The sequence below is a fragment of the Sinocyclocheilus rhinocerous genome, unplaced genomic scaffold, assembly GCF_001515625.1.
Source record: "Sinocyclocheilus rhinocerous isolate Xijiao unplaced genomic scaffold, SAMN03320098_v1.1 scaffold2340, whole genome shotgun sequence".
NCBI lineage: Eukaryota > Metazoa > Chordata > Actinopteri > Cypriniformes > Cyprinidae > Sinocyclocheilus > Sinocyclocheilus rhinocerous.
In genome coordinates this window covers 346638-368236 of record NW_015646462.1, presented here as the reverse complement: position 1 = coordinate 368236, position 21599 = coordinate 346638, and the positions used below count along the sequence as shown (strand labels likewise).

Here is a 21599-nt window from a genome sequence, read left to right as displayed (position 1 = left end):
CTCTTATACCTCTAAAATGTCATCCATGTATAGCCATGTTAAAGTAAACACTTTTCTCAACACAAGCTTAACTGCTGCTAAGTGATATAAAGTGAGTCCTTATCCCACCTTCTCTGTAGCTCCTTGATGCGCACCATGAGGTTGAGATGACCCTGCGAATACTGCTCAATGACGTCCCTCACATCGTACGGCTTACGTGCTTGCTGCGAAAACACACATACATACAAAAACCAGCCAATATAATATAATATTTTAATTATAACAAAACAGTAATATTTAATAAAATCATTGATGTATATTTAACACACACACACACACACACACACACACACATAATATTTGTATATATATGGCACATTTAAAATATATACAAGTCATTTGTCAGGATTATTTAATGAATAGTATGTTAAAAAAAACAGTATTTATTATTTACGTCTTTACTGTCACCTTTTTGATCAATTTAACGCATCCTTGCTGAATCAAAAAAAAATATCTTACTGACCCCAAACTTTTGAATGGTAGTGTACAAAAATTAAAAGGAAATACTGTTTATGTGCATAGGACCTATATTTATATTTAACTTACATATTTATATTTAACATACATTTTTATAGTATATTAAGCTTTTATGATTTTTATAATTTTTTTATCATTCTCACTCTGTGATCTCATATTAACTGAGAGAATGCATTTGTGCTTTTCATAATTAAAATGGTCACAATGCAGGACTATTTAAGTGAAATAAACTAAATAAATAAATACATACATAAAAAATGTGACCAGTCACAGCATGTAGAATGTACATTTTTTCCTTATACACTTCTACACCTTTAACATAAAATCTGGGTATGATCTTGCCTAGGGCCCCACAAACCCACTGGTTGGCCCTGTATATGACTGAACCTTTAGATGAATAAAGTCTGAAAGAATCAAATCATCATAAGGGTGAACTCTCTTTACTTGATACAACCAGCCCAAAATCAAACAAGCCCAAAGGGGTAATATTTCCTCTTGATTGTCACCTTTGAGGAAAACGATTCACATCTGCAGACACCAAACGTACATCCTGATCAAATGCTTAATCATTGATTTTACGGCGTATCGAGCACAGGTGATGATGCTTATGGCTATTTCAATTTATTGGAGCTTCCTGACTAACACGGAAACGATGTGTGAAACTTCACGTTTGCTACAGAACATAAGCCCATGTTTGATTAGCGTCAGTGAAATAACCAAACGTTCACACACCTCCGGCACAAATGAACCAATTCAGGAGAAGCTAGAGCTGTTCAAAGGAGGGTAAACATTGTCATGACATCAGGCACAGCAAATCTAGCCAGCAGCATCTGACAGACACTCCAAAGTGTGTGTTCTGTGTCACAAGAGTGTGTGAGAGGAGGGGAGAAGGACTTGGGGAAAATAAGGGGATTGAGAGATGACTGAGGCAAGTGGGTCAAATGAAAGGATGGCGAGAGGATGGGAGGGCAAAGAGAGAAGACAAACAAAGTGCAGTAACGAGTTATCAAGTGTGGCATAACTGCATAAAGGAGGAGAAAGTGTGCAGGATAGCTATTAAGGTAATCCTCTGACATTAACCTGTATTTTTGAGGACTCAGGCAGAGCATCTGCTGTTACTGAGTCCCAACTCAAGATCTTCCCTTCCGTACGTTTCAAAAGACACCTTATTCATTAATTCATTAAGGAATGCTAATTACTGGAAACATGTGAATTTAAAAGCCACTGAAGTTTCTTTATCATCAAATATAAAATCGAATAATACACCACAACCAAGAGAAGCCAATCGTATTTCTGCTCATATTAGCACTGTAATGTCATGCTAACTCTGTAACATCATGCTAACTTAATTAGATTTTGGTTGTGCTTTCAAACAGAAAAAGAAAATCTTACCTGGAACTTCTTTTTGGCCACAAAGTAGTACATCCTCTGGATCACACGAATGGCTGCTCGATGGGAATCCCGCAACCTGTGTTTATGTGTCATGATTAGTATTAGAGAGATACTTAAAGCCAATTCTTACAGGGATAGTTCACCCAAAAATCACAATTCTGTCATCATTTACTCACCCTCATGTCATTTCAAACATGTATGACCTTCTTTTTCCACTGTGCAACACAAAGGTAATTTGAAAAAATGGCTGTTTTTTGACCTTACAATGAGAGTCAATGATGTTTTGGACCCCCCCATTCTTCAAAATATTCTCTTTTGTGTTCCACAGAAGAAATAAAGTCATACAGGTTTGGAACGACATGAGGGCTAATTTTGAAATGAATTATCCCTTTAAGTGCTAAGATTATCAAAGAATTTTAACATTTTAGGAAATTAGAACTACATTTTTGATGTAGATGTTTTTGTCTGTGGTCATAAATGTGGTATCTGATATTATGACTGCATATGCCACCCCTAACTAACTTTTAACAAGTTAGTTAGGGGTGGCATATGCAGAACAATTAATTCCCTTTCACATTTTCAATATCATTTGCAAAACAATCCTATCAGTCTCCGGCAGGCCCTTCAGGTGCAGCCCAAAGCCTCTCCAGATGCTATTTATGTGGACAGGACTTTTGTAAGTGGCCATTGAGCACAAGGGTCACGACCAGGACACACTGTCCAAGAGAAAATACAAGGCTCTCTCTGCTTTTCAAAGGTTTTAAAAACCACAGCACTGAGATTTGGTGGGGGGAGGGGACTGACTCCCAGGAGACCCAAGGTTATCTAGGGGAATGGGATATTGTCTCAAAGAAAGACGAAGTATGAGAGGTACACTTTCCCTTGCACGTCAGCTCCCGCGTGGCAGTCTACATGCGAAACGTGCCTGTAACATGTTAGCATGCCAAGGCTTGTGTCTGTTGCATGTCACTCTGAAAAAAGATGGAGCGCACTCTCACAAGTTCCTTGAAAATGCATTAGCAGTAGACTGGCTGCAGGCTATCAAGCCTCATTGACTTAATGGACATAGCCGGCTGACAGTTTCTGGTTTCTCCCTGGCTGCGGGCTACAGGGAAATGAGGGATAAGGCATATGCCGTGCTCCAGGCAACTGCCAATTTACTGCTCTTTGGTGCCATACTCTAGACTTCAACCAGCATCCCTCTGGGTTATATTGCCAGTGGTTAAATAGCAAGCCTTCATAGCTTTGAGCAATGCAAATGTCTGTTAAGTTAGCATTAAAAGGGGAGGAAAGGAGGTAATGTAAAATTTCGGATAACAAAATCTGATACTATTTTGCATACTTAGTATAACTTAGTTTAGGATTTATTTCCATGCATATATAAATGCTTGGGAACAGCTATAGCACATTATAATTATGATACATTTAAGTAATCAAAACTAGTACCAAAAATAATAGTTTGGAATCATGCTGTAAATAACAAGGCTTTGATTTAACAATTGTATATTATTGACTCTTCACTTGTTTACTGCTTTTTCTTCACTCTCCAGTCCACCTTATCTATCTTAAAAATAAATCAATAAAATTAAAATGTTAATTTTGTAAAGAAATTAGTGTTGGCACAACATATTTGATCTATTTTAAAGCATATATATATTGAAATATTACATTTAAATATAACAACCCTAAAAGGTCTTTGAGACCATGAGAAACATTCAGTCAGGTATGTGGAAACTTTTATACATAGGCTTGCACTACCATTAAAAGGTTGGTTGATAATTTTATTTATTAATTTATTAATAATGTTTTTGAAAGAAGTCTCATGCTCTTATTTATTTATGAAAAAAGCAGCAAAACACAGGAACATTGTGAAATTATTATTACAATATATTATTATTACAATTTATAACCCTAACCCTAACTGTTTTATAATATAATATAATATAATATAATATAAAATAATATAATATATATATTTCTGTGATGGCAAAGTTGAATTTTCAGCAGCAATTAATTCCAGTCTTCTGTCACGTGATCCTTCAGAAATCATTCTAATGTGCTGATTTGCAGCAAAAAAAAAAAACATTAATGAATAGAAAGCTCAAAATAAACAGTCTTTACTGTCACTTTTGATCAATTTAATGCATCCTTGTGGAATAAAAGTGATAAAAAATAACTAATAAAAAAGTACTGACACCAAACTTTTTAACAGTAGTGTGTAAAGTCATATTTATATACATATAAAAGGAAATGCCTTAAGAAATAACTTCTATTTTACATCATGTCAAGTGCTGAACGACTCTTGCAATAAAATGTATATTGGTCAGTGTGATATGCATCTCAGAGATCAATATGGTAGGAAGATCACGTTTTGGTGGAACATTATTTGAAACTACAGAATCCAAATTGATAAGCTCAAGTTGGAGTCTGCCAGCGGTCTGCACAGAGTTCAGGAATCATACCTCCCTGGCTGTTTGTCATTCCAATGGAGCATGCAAAGACGAGAGAGAGAGAGAGAGAGAGAGAGAGAGAGAGAGAGAGAGAGAGATGGGGGACACTAGAGATAGAACATGGGAACCACCCCATCTGTCCCTGAGGCAGTGCCACTTCCTCTCTCCAGTCATGGTTACCAGCATAGCAACGCTGGTCTCATGACCCCAGCAGGGTCACCATCTGCCTCTAGTGCTGGCACAAAGCCTGGCTAATGGCAAACACTGGTGGAGACGTACGCAAAGGGAGAAAGACTCCCACTGGGACAGAGAGGGAGAGAAAGAAAGAAAGAAAAAGATGGAGAGAGACAGACAAACAGACAGATAGGGAGAGAAAGAGAAAAGGAGGCGATCATATGAGGTCTTCTTTCTGCCAAAGGCAGGCTGCAAATCTCTTCCGTTTCCAATCTTTTTTTGTTGAGCCTGCTAAACAATAGCAGCCAGATGTGAAAGAAACTGCATATCCACTGGAGGGCCACCAATGACCCAAAAACGCAGAGGAGTTTGTCTAGACAGCATCCACGGTGCATTGTGTACCTTAACGTACTGACATTGTGATGATTACAAAACAATAATCCCACAACAAGCAAGTCATAATCAATGCTTCCTGTGAGAAAAACACCAAAAGGAATAGTTCACAAAAAAATTGAAAATTCTGTCATCATTTGCTCATTTCGCTCCAATCCTGTATGACTTACTTGACGCCTTTATGCATAATGCATTATAAAGGTATTCATAATATATGTTGTAATGCATTCTATTTTTTTCATAAATATTTGTAACCAAAGTAAATGCATTACATTGATGATTACAAAACAATAATCCCACAACAAGCAAGTCATAATCAATGCTTCCTGTGAGAAAAACACCAAAAGGAATAGTTCACAAAAAAATTTAAAATTCTGTCATCATTTACTCATTTCGCTCCAATCCTGTATGACTTACTTACTTGCAATTGCGAGTTATAAATCTTTTTTTTTTATTTTTTTTTATCACGTAGCAGAAACAGGCTTCCATAGAAATTACATGAGGTTGACAGAATTTTCATTTTTGGATGAACTTTAGGCATTGGACAGCATCCACGGTGCATTGTGTACCTTAACGTACTGACATTGTGATGATTACAAAACAATAATCCCACAACAAGCAAGTCATAATCAATGCTTCCTGTGAGAAAAACACCAAAAGGAATAGTTCACAAAAAAATTGAAAATTCTGTCATCATTTGCTCATTTCGCTCCAATCCTGTATGACTTAACGCACGCCTTTATGCATAATGCATTATAAAGGTATTCATAATATATGTTGTAATGCATTCTATTTTTTTCATAAATATTTGTAACCAAAGTAAATGCATTACATTATTTGCAGATTCCTTGTTACATCTGAAATTGGTTGTTTGTCATGTTTTAATGCATTGTACTTTTTAAAGTACAATGAAGTATTGTAAAGCACTATAACTTGTTACAATTATTCATGAGATCATACAATGTATAAAGTAAATTACAAGGCATAATTAATTTAAAATACTTTTATAATGCATTATATATAAAGGCTTCAAGTAAAGTGTTATCATATTTCTTTTTGCTGTGTAACAGAAAATAATAATTTTGAAAAATATTTGTTTTTGACTGTTTTTGTCCATACAATAAAAATTGAGGTCCAGTGAAAGTTTTTTTTTTTTTTTCAGAATTTTGACTCTTTTCTCACAATTCTGAGTTTATATCTACTCACAATAACTCGCAATTTTTTTTCTTGCAATTCAGAGGAAAATAGTCATAATTTTGAGACAAAGTGAGAAATAAATTGCAAGATATAGACGTGCAATTCTGAGAGAGAGAGAAAAAAAGTAAACTTGCAATTGTGAGTTATAAATCTTTTTTTTAAATTTTTTTTTATCACGTAGCAGAAACAGGCTTCCATAGAAATTACATGAGGTTGACAGAATTTTCATTTTTGGATGAACTTTAGGCATTGGTTTTACATATTAATGCACAGATCACAAATAAAATCTATTATGAACCAAAAATCAACCCTTTTTTTTTTACAGTGGTTAATGGTCAAAAGACAAGCCAATCAAAAGCTGCCATATATTTTATAGGCAAGCTGAAAATCTGAGTTTGCGTGCTTGTTCATGTAAATAGCAAGTGATGTCGTACTTGTGACAAAGGCTGTCATAATTGCACCAAATAAAGATCAAAGAAGTGCATGATGGGACAGGAAATAAACACACCATTAGTACCATCAACACTTCAGGCCTCAAACTCCCCACCTCCAATTAACTCTAACGGGGTGTGTTCAACAACATTTGGTCTGAGGAGGTGATCTCTTGGTCTCTATATGCAATGTTGAACATCCAGACATTGCATCTAACCCTCATTAGTAGTGAGCAGATGAGAGAACACCTGAACCAAGGTCAGTGACCGCTCCGTAGGGCAATGTGCAGCATCTTTTGTGTCGATTGTAATCAGTTTAGTGCTAAACTTATTGGATTTTGGGGAAGGAGAGCAAGAATTCAGATGGGAAGGAGATACTTAAGAGAGTTGAGGACATATTACTGACTAAATTAGGTCTTATATGAACTGCAAAAATAAATAAATAAATAAATAAAATCTGCAAGGGTGATAGAAATTTAGTGGCATTTTATTTTGATTTTGTGTTTAAGGTAGGAAAATGAGCTTGTTATTTGACCTCCCTCTGCTAATCTGAGTGTAATCAAATGTAGATAAACAGGAAACATAACAATCACCGGCCTTCACTCTAATCTTATCATTGGAAAGCATCCATGTACACACACACACACTCTCTCACACACACACACACACTCTTTCACACCAACATGGCCTCAGTGGTACTGCAAAAGACAAACTCAATCAGACAGATCTGCGAATAAACGAGACCATGCAAAATTACAGACGGATAACAATAAATGCATGTCTAACACATAAATAGAGTGTATTTACATTTATGAAGATAAGTAGTCACTACCTACTTTCCTAATTCTTGGGATGCACTGAAATGAAAATTCTGGGCCGAAACCGAAAATCCTGGATGCACTTGGCTGAAAACCAAAACGGAAATTGCTTTGTAATAATTATTTATTATTTTATTAAATAATATAAAGTAATTTTGTAAAACTTTTTAATTTAACTCAATAATTTTAATGATACTGATTTTAAAAAAACCAATAAAATAACCACACTTTTATTGAAAGTAACAATAAAAATATATAAAAATTAAATAGCAATATGTTATTTTTATTCAGTTCAATGTTTATTTATTTTTTTCCCTAATTATCCAAATAATGTATAGTGCTACAAAGCTATTATTATCAGAGCATGTGAGCAGAGCATAGCGGGGAGCAGATCACTGAATGAGAGGGTAGTGTTGTTTTACCAGCGCTGCCATGTTACAGCACAGTAGCGCTACTGCAAACACTATTCTAGTATACTACAGTATACTACTGTATATTTATTTACTTTTATTCAGCAAGGATCCATTAAATTGATTTAAAAGTGACAGGAAAGATTTTACATTGTTACAAAAACTTTCAAATAAATGCTGTTCTTTTCAACTTTCTATTCATTTAAAGAATAAATGTATCATGATTTCCACAAAAATGTTACGCAGAACAACCACTTTCAACACTGATAATAACATGAAATGTTTCTTGAGCAACAAATCAGTAAATTAGTATGATTTCTGAAGGATCGTGTGACACTGAAGACTGGAGGAATGGCTGCTGAAAATTCAGCTTTGCCATCACAGGAATAAATTACATTTTAAAATATATTAAAATAGAAAACTGTTATTTTAATACCAGCTCATAATATCACTGTTTTAATTGTATTTCTGATCAAACAAATGCAGCCCTGGTGAGCATAAGAGACTTCTTTCAAATACATTTAAAAAGGTTTAGAAACTTCAACTGCATGATATAACTTACGACTCAATCATCCGAAAGGAATGGCCCGCATACTCAAACCCTCCCTAATGTTTTGTTATGTCATGATGAATCACAAACACGTCAATTACCACAATGTCCCCCACAGAGGCCATGTGCACTCTTGTGACTCGTCTCAGTGAGTCAAAGGATGAAGACCTTTGTGTAGCGGTGTTGCACCACAGGCTGCAGGATCGTGGCACTATGGCACTAAAAGGCTCATGGGGGCCCTGTGTGTCTAAGAATAGCTCTGTGGAAGAGGAGGGGAAGAGTGCTCCGATTAGCCGCGGTCTGAGAATCACAAGGTTTAGAGGGCTCTGCTGCGCGGTACAGGACATTATCCCAAATATCAGCTCCGTCTTCCCCCTCAAGCTCAAATACCTCAATGACATTTTAATAAGTGGTCAGCTGAGATAAGGGACACTGAGGCAGTAATGATTGATAATAGCTGACCAAAGATTGGACGTTGTTCGCTGGGGTAAAGGCCTGGGGGGAGTCTGGGTCGCTGGCCAGAAGCCATCACACACACACACACACGTGCGCACAAAGACGTGCGGGCGCAAGATGCTCACACACACACGCAGCAGGGGTCCCTCTGGCTTCAGCCAAGCAAAGATCTCTTTCATCCCGAGCATCAAAGCGCCAGGCGAATACGGAGAGTTTTAAATGTCCTTATGAGGAGTGACACACAGCGATGCAGCATTCACTTTGACATTGAGTCCTCTGCTGCTATACACCATGACTAAATGGCTTATGTCCCTAACTTGTGGCCTCAAATGATCCTAAACATTACAGCAGCAAAGAAACCGGCAGCGTTCATTTCAACGCAAGTCCTTATACATCACCAGGGGCCTCCGAGCCTTTTGTCATATCGTGTTGCCAGCTAACAAAGTCACTAACTTTGCCGGGCCGTCTGAAAGAAACCTGATATGGCACATTGACATTTTCACAAAGTGAAACGGAAATATTGGTACTCATAGACAACAAATGTATTGTTAAGGAGGCAAATGTATTATGTGTGAATTTTTTGAATTTGAAAAGCTGATTAAACAATTTTGAAGGAAAAGTTGATGCAAAACTGGAAATCCTGTCATCATTTACTTTCCTTGACGTCATTCTAAACCCGCATGACTTTTATTCTTCTGAAGAACATAATAGAAGGTATTTTAAATAATATTTCAAGTGTTTTTTTTTCTCATACAATTAAAGTCAGTGGGGTCCAAAACAACATTGTACCACACTGACCTTCGTTATAAAAAAATCACTAGGAATTTATTTTCCAATATATTTTTACATTTACATTTATTCATTTAAAAAGCACTATCCAAAGCGACCTACAAATGATTCATCTTAAGCAGGCAATAACTGATTGGAAAAATTGTCCAGAACAGTACAAGCTACGATAGTGAAAGCACAGAATAATAATAATAATAATTTGTTTATTTTCTTAAGTCAGCAGGATGCAGTTGAGTTTTCAGCCATTTCTTGAATATTGTCAGGGATTTGTTTGTCCGGATAGGATTAAGCAGAACAACGCAAGTCAGGGTTGGAACAATAAGAGAGTGAGTAAATGATGACAGAATTTTCATTTTTGCATCAGCTATCCAAAATGCCCAAGTTTTTTTTTTTTTTTTTGAAAAGCACTGCTGCTGACAACCGCTGCTCGCAAGAATTTGTCCGATTAGTTGTCAAGTTCACTGTGTGCAGTGTACTGTTACAAACTTCTACAGAGGGTCTTGCTGGGCTTTTGGTCTGACAGCAAATGAGAGAATCATCTGGGATGTGTTCTTTCTTGCTGAGCAACTTTCTCTCTCTCTCTGTCTGTCTTTCACTGCTTGGCTGACTCTCGCTCCATGTCCCTCGTTAGCTCTAACACACTGTAACGAAACACAATTACTGTTAAGGGGGAAGAAAAGGGGCCGTGACGGCAAGATAAAGAAACTTGTGCTGGCAAGCCGCGCTGAAGAGGCATTAGTGAGCCAATGTTTCTGTCCCATTCAGCACGCCTCACACACCGCCACACACTCCAAATCACACCGGCATACTCTCATCATACACACTATACTCAGTTCTAACAGGCAAACGTGAGTCTGTATGTGTTTTGGACCTGGGAAATATTTCATATATTTAACCGTTGAATCACAAATACCTTTGTGAACATGGTGTTACCTAAAAATAAATAGTTTAGTAGTAGTTCATCTCTTAGGAAAATATGCATATAATGCATCATACATAAAATTTCTGTGAAATTACCAGCATGGAAATTACTGCTCTGGAAGACAAGAGTGTTTCTAACAAAAGTCACTGTTGCGCTCTTTAGCCCAGAAGCCCATTACAACTATAGGACCGCTTGTCAGTCAGGCTATTGTTGGCATGTGTAGAGCCGCAGACAATGGCTCTTTGTCTCTGCACCAGTGTAGACGGCCTGGCTTGGCCTCCGCCACTAGAAGTCCTTCTCTGTTTACTGAGAATAAATCAATCTTTTCAGCTAGGGTCTCCTTTGGTAAACCTCACACCACAGCCCTACAAGACTGCAACAGCAGATATGTGCGAGTACAAATAGGCACTTTCAGATGCACCTGCGTTTGCTTTGATTGCATCTTTTTACCTGTGTCGCTCTGGAGAGGAGTTTTTTTTTTCCAGGCAACTGCAAAAGACATCTTTGTATTTGATATGAAATAACGACTATGACTATTTTCTACTGAATTGCTTGATTCAAAACACTTAAAGAGTCTTCAAAAGACGACAAACTCATTATTTACCACACCTCATTGTGCTACAACAAATCCTAACGTCTAATAGGTAGTAGTGAGAGTGTGTAGGTAGTGTTGATATCCTCCGGTGTGTGTTTTAGGAGCGCAGCGGTCAGAGAGATGTTTCTGTGGCATTGTTCTTTCCCCACCCCCAATGGAGCCGAACTGTTTCAGCTGCAGGCACGAGGAGGCTTTTGTGCCTCTCTCACCTCTTGAGTTAACAGCCTGGGTCAAAGGTCAGACCAGGAAAAAAATGTCCTAAAGGAGAGGAGAGGAGAGGAGCGAAGAGGAGTGAAGAGGAGAAGAGAATGAGTAAGATGAGAAACGTTGAGCAGAGAGGAGAAGAGACGTTATGGTTCTGGTCTTTTTGAGTCCCCACCCTGCTCTGCTGGACATAAACAAATAAACATGTACTCACACCCACACTGAGCAGGAGAAGAAAGAGAGAGAGAGAAAAGAGAGAGAGAGAAAAGCCAGCTGTTGCCATTGCATCTCAGTGTGAGGCGAATGAAAGCTCATTAAACTTCAAAGATCAAATGAAAGCTTGTAGTGACAAGGCTCCTTTGTAAAGGAGATGCAATATGTCTGCTAAGAATGAGGATTTAGAAAAGAATCATACTTGAGACTCTAAAAAAATGATATCTACCTAATTAAAATTCAAAGTTGCTTTGGTGGAAAACACCAACATTTTCTCTCGTGATCACATTAATCTCAGTGTACAAGCAACGTTGTAATTGTATCAATTCTGAGATTAATATCATCGCTACTTCAGCTTCAGCTCCATCAAGGTCAATGTAAATGTTTGCACACAAGAATAAGATAAGAAAACCAGTCCTAGACTACAATAGCTCCCAGATTGTCTTTCAAAAGATGTTTTCTCAGTTTGACTTCCTACATCACTCTGTATGAATATAATAAATACTTAAAGCAGCAATAGTATGATTTTGCCTGTGTTCACCAAAATAATCTCCTGCTTTGAAGTGCCAGGAGAAGGGTCTGGTCTACAAAAACACCTCCACTGCCCTCTTGTGGTTTCTCAAAATAAATAAAAGTTTGAGCTGGACAAAAAAAAAACCTTAACACCTTTGTATTTTCAGATAATTCAGAGGGTAATAGAGGCCTAAGGTTAGATGCTGTAAAGTGGTGGATCCCATCACAAATGGAAAGGGGCTCTCTGGATAATCTAATGGACTGTATACCCCCAACAGAGACATGGTTCATTAGATTATTCAGAGACGGGTCGCTCCATTGCCTGTGTAAGTAAATGGTTTGCAGTATACACAGGCCCTGCGCTGTTCCACATGCTGAACAGCTAATGGGGCAAAGAGATTCTGATAATGACCTCCTCTCAGGCAAAACACAGCCTGGAACATAACCACTCTTCATGGGAATGCTTTGGGGCCCAGAAACATACACGGTGCACTTCTTCTAGCCACGTTTTCACTTGAGATGGGTGGGCTCGGAAAGCTGAGACGTGTTCCAGCAGAGATGGCGCATATGTGTTAAAAGTATTTTTACAGATTTGAGCTGAGAATCCAGTGACTGCAGAGATTAGCGGGATGATTAGACTCCATTTGCATTTACAGAGCCAATATTGTGAGTGTGAACTGCAGGGGTGTGCTAACTCTGACACCATCAAGCTAACACTTTTTTAATTGCCCATCCACTAGATGTTGCATGACATGTCATCCAGAAGAGTTCTGAAAGATTATAAGTAGTGGAAACTTTCTGAAACTTGAATAATTGACTGTCTGCTGTCTGCGGTTGACATATAGACATATAGAATAATAGTTTAAATTACGCTAAAAATTGTACGTTCTTACTCACTGAGACACATGAGTGACTGGAACGAGCGAAATCTCTCGCTCCGGCTCAGTTTCCATATCATCTGCGATGCTGCTGCTCCTCTGGAGTGTGGGCCGAGGCTGCACTTCCAAAATCCCAGGCCTGTTCCCTAAAGCCACACAAAGCACGCGCATCATTTCAGACTGAAACGGGCCAAACAGCTTTGCATTTTCCAATTTAAAAAAAGCCAACAAGGTTTTGTTACCTACCGGGAGATGTAGAGAACTGGAAAGAGGATAGAGAGCTCCAGGATGGCACCCGCTCTGTGAGAATCAAATCAAATGATGTGTATTTCATGCCAAGTAATTATACTGTGATGGATATGAAAGTTCACAGACAAATGGCATGTGGTTCAATATTATAAATTTGTCTGAAAAAAGGAATCAAAACAGACAGGCATACGGAATGGTAGTTAGCAAGTGAGTACAGACACATGTAGCAATAGACACTAACTGGAGCTCACCACATCTTGTGTGTGTGTTTGCCCCTTCTGTGAGAATGGAGAGGGGAAATGAAGGATATCAGAGGAGAGATGCTTCAAGAGCATGAAAGGTGAAAAACAGAAGAGAGGGTGAAAAGGTCAACAGTATCCTAGTTTATTGTTGGTAATACCTGACTGTTGAATACTGCGCACTGTATCTGCTCCACCATCCTTCCCGTCATCTAAGGAGTCATAGGTTATGGAAGGTATGGTAGGAGAACTCAGTCCATCATCCCTGTCATTACTCTTCATTTTCTTCCTCATCTTCACCTGCTCAAAATTATTTTTTTGTTTTTTTAATCTAAGCCCTTGAGAAACCTTAAAGGGTTAGTTCACCCAAAAATGAAAATTCTGTCATTAATTACTCACTCTGGTGCTGTTCAAAACCCATAAGACCTTTGTTCATCTTCGGAACACAATTTAAGACATTTTTGATGAAATATGAGGGCTCTCTGACCCTCCCATAGACAGCAAGGTAACTACCACGTTCAAGGTCCAGAAAAGTACCAAGATGAACGACAAAGTGTGACATCAGTGGTAAAAATGTGGAATAAAGTCGTTATTTTTGTTTTTTTTGCGCAAAAAAGTATTCTCGTAGCTTCGTAACGTTACAGTTGAACCACTGATGTCACACGGACTACTTTGTCGTTCATCTTGGTACTTTTCTGGACCTTGAACGTGGTAGTTACCTTGCTGTCTATGGGAGGGTCAAAGAGCCCTCAGATTTCATCAAAAATATCTTAAATTGTGTTCCGAAGATGAACAAAGGTCTTACGGGTTTGGAACAACACGAGGGTGAGTAATTAATGACAGAATTTTCATTTTTGGGTGAACTAACCCTTTAATGGTAATACTAATTCTTTGCAGGTACTACAGTTTGAAACAAAATATACACACACACACATATGCACTAAACTAAATATAACCATTAAAAACCATTGAAAAACTGAAGCCATTTAAATCGTTTTTGTTTCACTCAAACTTACTAAAACTTCAACTAAATGTAAAATGAAAACTGAAAATGTAAAATAAAAAAATACTATAATACAACATAAATAATACTAAAATAACGCTCAGTAGAAAAATACAAAATAAGCAACTAACTAACACTCTTTTCACATTAGTGGCAAAGTTTGTGCTTGTACATTTTTGTATTATGTCTGGTCCATCTGTGCATGTATGTAGGCCGCCTACCTTCAATTTAGGGCTAGACACTGATCTGCTGATGTTCCTTTTCACAAATAACTTGTAGGTGGCAGAATCACGGTTCTCTAAGGCAAAACACCTCCAGGATGCCTTCGGCATGAGAATAGAAGAAACAGATTGACTCTGGAAAGCCTGGCCATCCTCATGAGTGACAAATAATAAGGAATACTACATCTATAGGCAACAGGAAGAGACACCTGTATCAGACATGCAGCTGCAGGAATTTGCCTGTTGAAATGTTTTTGTCTCTGTTTCTGCTGCACCTTCAGAGCAAAACCGGAGCCTAGGATTCCCTGTGGGGAAATACTATCATTCTTTTCATACACTGGCCTGCTGTGCGAGGAACAATTGTTCTGGCTATTAAATCTCTGTAACTTACAGCAGGGAGGGCAAAAAAGGAGATAGCAAAGACAGAGAAACATGATGCAATGGTCTTCCCTATCCAAGTCTGAGGGACCTTGTCTCCATAGCCAATAGTGGTTACTGTCACCTGAGCATATGTACAGAAAAAACATTGACATGCAACACCCATTACTCAACATGATCCAGTTCATTGGTGTATGCATTCAATTATCCATGTAATAGCCATTGTGTCAATGAAAGGTATGGGTGGGGATCTACCTACCACACCCCACCACAGAGCATCAGCATAGCTGCTGAACTCTGTGAAACCACTATCATCCACCGCATCCTTCTCTGCCAGATACACGAAGTAGGAAGAGAAGATAAGTCCAAGGAATCCGATATAAAGAGTAGTGATCAGTTCCTAGAAAGAGGAAACGCTTTTATAATTATACAACCTTAAATCTTAAATTATGTTTTGCAGCTTTAGCGTTGGGTAGAGATTTCCTGATTCAATTTGATTCTGATTCTCATTTTATTATAAAATGCTATCTTTGCCAATGCTGTAAATTATATAGGGTGGTGTTTCATGATTCATTCTGAACTATTTAGTAATAGTTTCCACAAGTATGTTTTTATTTACTAAAAACACACTAAACTACTTCACTAAAATGGCTCATAAGAGTCATTTGTCCATGAATTAGAATACACTTGTTGTGTAGTAGCCAATGTTCTTTTTTTAGGCAGATCCCACAAAGACAACTCATTAGAAAGATGTTCATTTCCATTATTTAGTGGTACACTGTCTGTAATGTGTCACATTCATATAATTCAGACTGCAAACTTACATTCACGGTAAAAATATGATACCTTTTGGCTTATCGCTAAAGAGTCCCGCTGCTGAAATGTTGTACAGGAAACACTGATAATTAATTTGTTACTTTATGAAAATATTAATTGAAACCATTAACAACAAGTCACAGGTCACCTTCAACAGAACGCCGTTACATCTGCAGGAGACAAACTCTGTGCAAATAGTAAACAGGATTTTATGAAGCAGTATTAGAACTGTTCAAATGAAGATCATGATAAATTGGAAAATTAATCTTTAACGCCTTAAATGGCGATAATATCTTGTTGGTTCTAATAAGAACTTTTAATTTTAAGAGTGCGAAAATGAACTGATTCCTAAAACACTGCCATGTGAATGGACCGCTGACCAGGGTAATGGATCCTTTTCACAGTGTGTGAATGCACATTTCCACGAGAATTAACATTGTCAATAGAATACAGTTTTTATATTATTATTTCTGAAAATCAAATATTAAATATAAAAAAATGGTAAAAACACTTCTGTGAGGGGCTAACTGTAAATTTATAAACTTCTTTCTTCTGACCGTCCTACATGTCCATATTTTTTCTTCATTGAAAAGTCATTAACAAGTGAATTTTTTTCTTTTGCTGTTGGAGCAATGTGAAGGCAAAAAATACTGCTTCAGTCGCAGTATTTTTTTTGCCTTCACATTGCTCCAACAGAAAAAGAAAAAAAGGTGTGTATAATACCACTATAGAAATTCAAGAACCTTTAACATCATTCCAAACCCAGGGATGTTAAAAAAACATATATGGCATATACCTGCCGATGTATGAAGACTACTGATCCAAGCAGCCGCCAGGTTCCTCCCTGGCGATCCACATGCAGCATTCGTAGGATCTGAAGAAAGCGGACTCCTCTGTAACAAATCATCATGTCATGGCTTCAATACAATGCAAAAGAGTTAATCAAGTCTGATTAATCCTGTGCCACAAGGACTTATTACAATATTAACCTTACCTGACAGTAGAGGTGGCAAATACCTGACCTTTAGAGCCAAATGCCAATACAACAATAGAGGCCACCACCACAATCAGGTCTAGAACAAGAAAAACATGTAGACATGCCAATAACAACTACCAGAAAATACACAAAAATGCTCAACAGGGCATTTAGAAAATTCATTTGCACACTCACCAATAACAGAAATGGGCTTTCGGGCAAAGCGAAGCCTGCCCAGAATTCCCACATATTTACTCCGGCATCCAGCTGACCACAGACGTACCGCATACTCCAGACCAAAGAAAAGTACCAGCACTAATTCCTGCAGAATGAAAGAGACAGACACACCATGCTTTCACAAAAGAGCACTAAATGCATATATTAGTGATATTACGCGCTCATGACAATGAGAAATGACAGTAACTGAGACATAATGTGAGATTTACTAGACTATAACAATGTAAGTATAAAGAGCTAATTGATTCGACAGAGACATAATGTGTAATGCTGTGCTATAATATAACTCTGTAAGTATAGGGAGGTAATTTATTTGAGCAATGAGACGTCTGCTTTGAGAATGGGTTTAACAATACAGCTTTATTATGTGGAAAATGTGAATGGCTGTCATTGTAGAGCTCTTTGGCTATCTATATATTCCTCATGAGGAATAGTAATGCCTTTTTAAAATATTGATGAGGTATGTCCAGAACAAAATCCTCCACTGTGTGTTGTGCACCTATTGCAACTCAATGCTGCAATCCCATGACCGAGATATATAATGACAGCTCTATGGACAAAGAATCCATTGAATTAATCGTATTTGTTGTTTATATGGCATAAAAGATAATAGCTGAATAATAATTTGGTCATGCTTCATTTGGAATGTAGTTTGCAATTCATAAAGCATATAATACTAATATACATGGGATGCGCGTAACAGATGCGTATTAACACTTCACAGCCCTGACACAGGTTTGTGTGAAAACACAAGACGGCTGGTTCATGGTCATGGCCAACAACAGCAGTTGCCCTTGTCTCCTTCTTAAAGAAGAGAAAACAAAAGAAGGCTGAGAGTCTGCTGAGCGCAGGCCCTTTGAGAGCTGCGAGGAACCAGACATGTATGAGTTATGAGGCTGGCCGTGAAGCCCTCTGTCACATAAGCAGTCTGGAGAGCTGGATCCGGGTCTGAGAAGAGGCTAAGAAGGAGCTTGGTCAGCTGCCTAGGAACGGCTGCTAGCACAAAGCCGGAGAGTTCGCTTGCCTAGCCTGTCTAAAGCTCCTCCAAAAATGAAATGAAACTGCAGGCACAGCCCTAGCCTGTGGGAACAGACAGAACATGAGGTGTGAAACAACGCATAGTAGCAGAAAAGTGAGTTGAAGCAGCTGAGGTCACAGCAGAGGAGAGAGACTGCAAGCAACTGGACTGAAAGTAGGCCAACTCACTGTTTATCAAGTCAAATGCATTTTTTTAGGAATATATATAAAAAAAAATACAATAATCATTTTCACTCCTCATTATTCATTTATCCTATCAAATAAGAAATTGAAAACTGCTGCAAGCTAAAATTGTTTGTGTCAATGTTTTAAATTTTTTACTCTTTTTCAGTCTTTTCTAACCCTCTAATTATGTCTGATTAGCAGTTCCCACTTTGTTCACTCCATGCTGCTGGTTCCTCTACTTGCTATCTAATTAAATCTAGGCTTGTGATCACACTGACCAGCTGGCATACGAAAGGTCTGGGTGGACGGCCAGTGGGCGACAGAGGCCATGGGATCAGTTTCGTGGGGGGGGTGTAGGGTGAGAGGAAACAAGACCCCAGATGCAAGGGCCTCTCTCAGTTACCATGGCAATCAGATATCCCATCCAGAACGCAGCTGGAATGCAGTCACCAGGGTGAGCAGAGGAAGGGTTCACTGTAATAACAGCAAGGGCCAGCTGACCCTTGTCCTCAATCTTATAAGATTACATTAAATATTAAAAATTGACTTACTATGAGCTTGTGACTTGGCGTTGAGTGACTTCTTCTGCTCTAGCCTTTTATGCTCTGGCCAAAGCAAACACTTAAAGTCCGATAATAAATAATACCCGGTAGCATTAACTAACCCTTCACACTCTTGAAAAGAAAGACAAAGCAAACCCGTTACTGATGTGACATTGTGCAAACTTTTAGGGAATTCGAAAGGAATTAATGAGCTCTTATATGGATATTTCAACCAAAAAAGAAAATTCTGTCATTTTTACTCATCCTCACGTCATTAAAAACCTGTATGACTTTATTTCATCTAGAGAAAACAAAAGATGTTATTCTGAAGAATGTGAGACAAAACAGACCTCCTTTCTCAAAATACCTTCTTTTATGTTCCTCAAAAAAACTCAAGGTTATGCAGGTTTGGAATGACACAAGGGTGAGTAAATGATAACAGAATTTTCATAATTGGGTGAAATATTTAACTCTTTAACTCATCTGACTGAAAAGTCACACATTAAAACACTGTTTGAGAAGTTACACAGATTTATCTGTATTTCCATAAGGTCCTTCACATCCTGTCGCACACAATAGAAAGGCATTAGCTACTGTGTTGGGGGAGGGGAACCGACTGTATAGTGTCTTATCTGTGCAAATTGGATGAAGGTGATTTGTCCTAACACCCCAAACACCACCAGCATTAGAAACAAATATTTAAAAACTCCAGGGGTTAGGAAGCCCTTTCACTTCATATCAGGGAATATCACTTCAGGCAAATAAATCACACCTCATCCCTAATCGCTGCAGGACATCTGGAAAGATAAAATGCACTGGATAATGTTTAGTTTCTATTCGCTGCACGAATCACAAAAAGCCTAAAAGCTCTTTTGACCAGTGGTGTAATGTAATGAAGTAATAATACTTCATCCACTACTTTTCCTAATTAAAATGTATACTTTTACTCCGATACATTTCCCCGAAGCATATTCGTTACTTACTACAAAATAGTCAGAAGTCAGAAGAACACTAGTGGCAGGTTTGACGAATCAGTGGTCTGGCGTCTGCAAGTTAGACTCCTAAAAACACCTTTGCTCATGCAAACAAGTGCGCGCACAGTCGTCGATTTCATTTTCCATTCAAGTCGAGGCTGGGGTGTGCGATAATACAATATTGTTGTAATGATGTGTGATATGACATTATCGATTAGGCTATATCACCAAATCACACACAGAGTGCATGCACGTGATTTATTAGTCTATTAAAACTCAAAACTCTAGGCATTCTAAATTGTAGACGGCAAAATGTTTTTTATATTTATATAATTTAATATAGTTATTAGTTAACTTAATATATATATATCACACAACGAGTACCGTTTTTCTGCAGATATCAGCATGATACATTTAATAATCATTTTATACAAGTTCAATAAAGTTAGCAATAAGTGACTTACATTTTAGACACAAAATGGCCTGTTTTTGCCAAATTTTGCCAACGAAAATAGTTCCAAAAGATCACACAGCACTGTTTTGCGTCTCTGAGCAATGGACGGTGTTTACTTATTGAATAAATCAGCTTTTTGAACGAATCGGTTGAATAAATGATTCAGTGATTCACTCATTAACACAGTCAAATGCTTTGTTTCTGAATGAATCAGTCGTTTGAATGAATCGGTTGAATCTCAGTGACTCACTCATTAACAGTCACTTGCTGCCACCTACTGGCGGTTTTAATTTCACATTTTGACTATTTTCTTCATGTTTTAAATCATTTTAAAATAGCAAAGTACAATAAATATCACATACTTTAAGACTTTTACTCAAGTAATTTTCTAAACAGTGACTTCAACTTCTACCAAAGTCATTTTCTGGTAAGATATCGGTACTTTTACTTGAGTATGGCTTTCAGGTACTTTATACACCACTGCTTTTGACCAAGGGTTAAAACATTACTGCAGATTGCTCAAATACAGCAATAAATGCTCATTGCGCATTCATGGTGGTTTCAAATAGGAAACATTTCATCATGATATAGGCTTTTGTTCATTTACAGTTTTATTAGCCATTCATGGGGGAGGGGCTCTCACTGACAAAGAGAGAGACATCTGTGTTCTGTCCAAGGGAGTGTTCTTTCTGTAGCTGATAATTGCCTTGAAAAGGCGTTAGCACCTCGTGGCAGGACTACTGTCCTCGCAACACCTTGAGCAGAGCTTGATGATGTGTTATCACACTTAGCATATGGAGGAAGTTTGGTGACAGCTATGATGCTCCATATGGGCCAGGGGGAAGCATGTGAGATCACAACCCTTGGGTGTGGGATTTCTCAAGGCGCGTGGTGTCAGCACAGTATAGTGTCCTGTGTGACTTCCAGCACCCGTGTGTGGCGTAACGTCCTCTGTGACTTCTGCCGCCTACCGCTGTTGAGCAGGTAATGATCAACCACTGAGGCTTCACTCCAGAAGTGTGACACACACAATAGTCTTTTTTCCTCACAGAATAGGTTCAGTTAATAAGTGTCAGCGGCATGTGTGTGGCTATAAGTAGTGCTAATGTGCAGTAGCTCTGTCTGCTCACAGTGAAACAATGTCATGCTAATATGATTAACAGGGCCTATCAAGACTATTAGTGGCTGACACTGGAAAAAAGACTTGAACAATTGATCTTAGGTTAATAATTAATCTGCACTTAGTAAGATTTGCCTGACAAGCTTAGGTTAATTTACATAAGCACTTACTCACAACAAAAAAAGAGAATCTGGGGATCTCAACCATGATATCCTACATCTGCTAAACCGGTAGCAGAAGGGTAAATTATGTGTTCTATCTATTATATATATATATATATATATAC

At 37.9% G+C, this 21599-nt stretch overlaps 1 protein-coding gene across 1 annotated transcript in view; it reads right to left on the bottom strand.

The window, feature by feature from the left end:
* Positions 1–21599, bottom strand: part of kcnq1.1 (potassium voltage-gated channel, KQT-like subfamily, member 1.1) — a 35404-nt gene that overhangs the window by 3848 nt on the left and 9957 nt on the right. Inside the window, exons 3-14 of the mRNA XM_016511963.1 lie at positions 16979–17105; positions 16802–16880; positions 16604–16700; positions 15251–15391; positions 15005–15115; positions 14823–14918; positions 14614–14715; positions 13551–13689; positions 13148–13201; positions 12921–13047; positions 1909–1984; positions 109–203 (exon numbers count right to left, since the gene is read on the bottom strand). Of these exons, the coding sequence (XP_016367449.1) occupies positions 109–203; positions 1909–1984; positions 12921–13047; positions 13148–13201; positions 13551–13689; positions 14614–14715; positions 14823–14918; positions 15005–15115; positions 15251–15391; positions 16604–16700; positions 16802–16880; positions 16979–17105 (1244 nt within the window). The remainder of the gene's footprint in view (positions 1–108; positions 204–1908; positions 1985–12920; positions 13048–13147; positions 13202–13550; positions 13690–14613; positions 14716–14822; positions 14919–15004; positions 15116–15250; positions 15392–16603; positions 16701–16801; positions 16881–16978; positions 17106–21599) is intronic.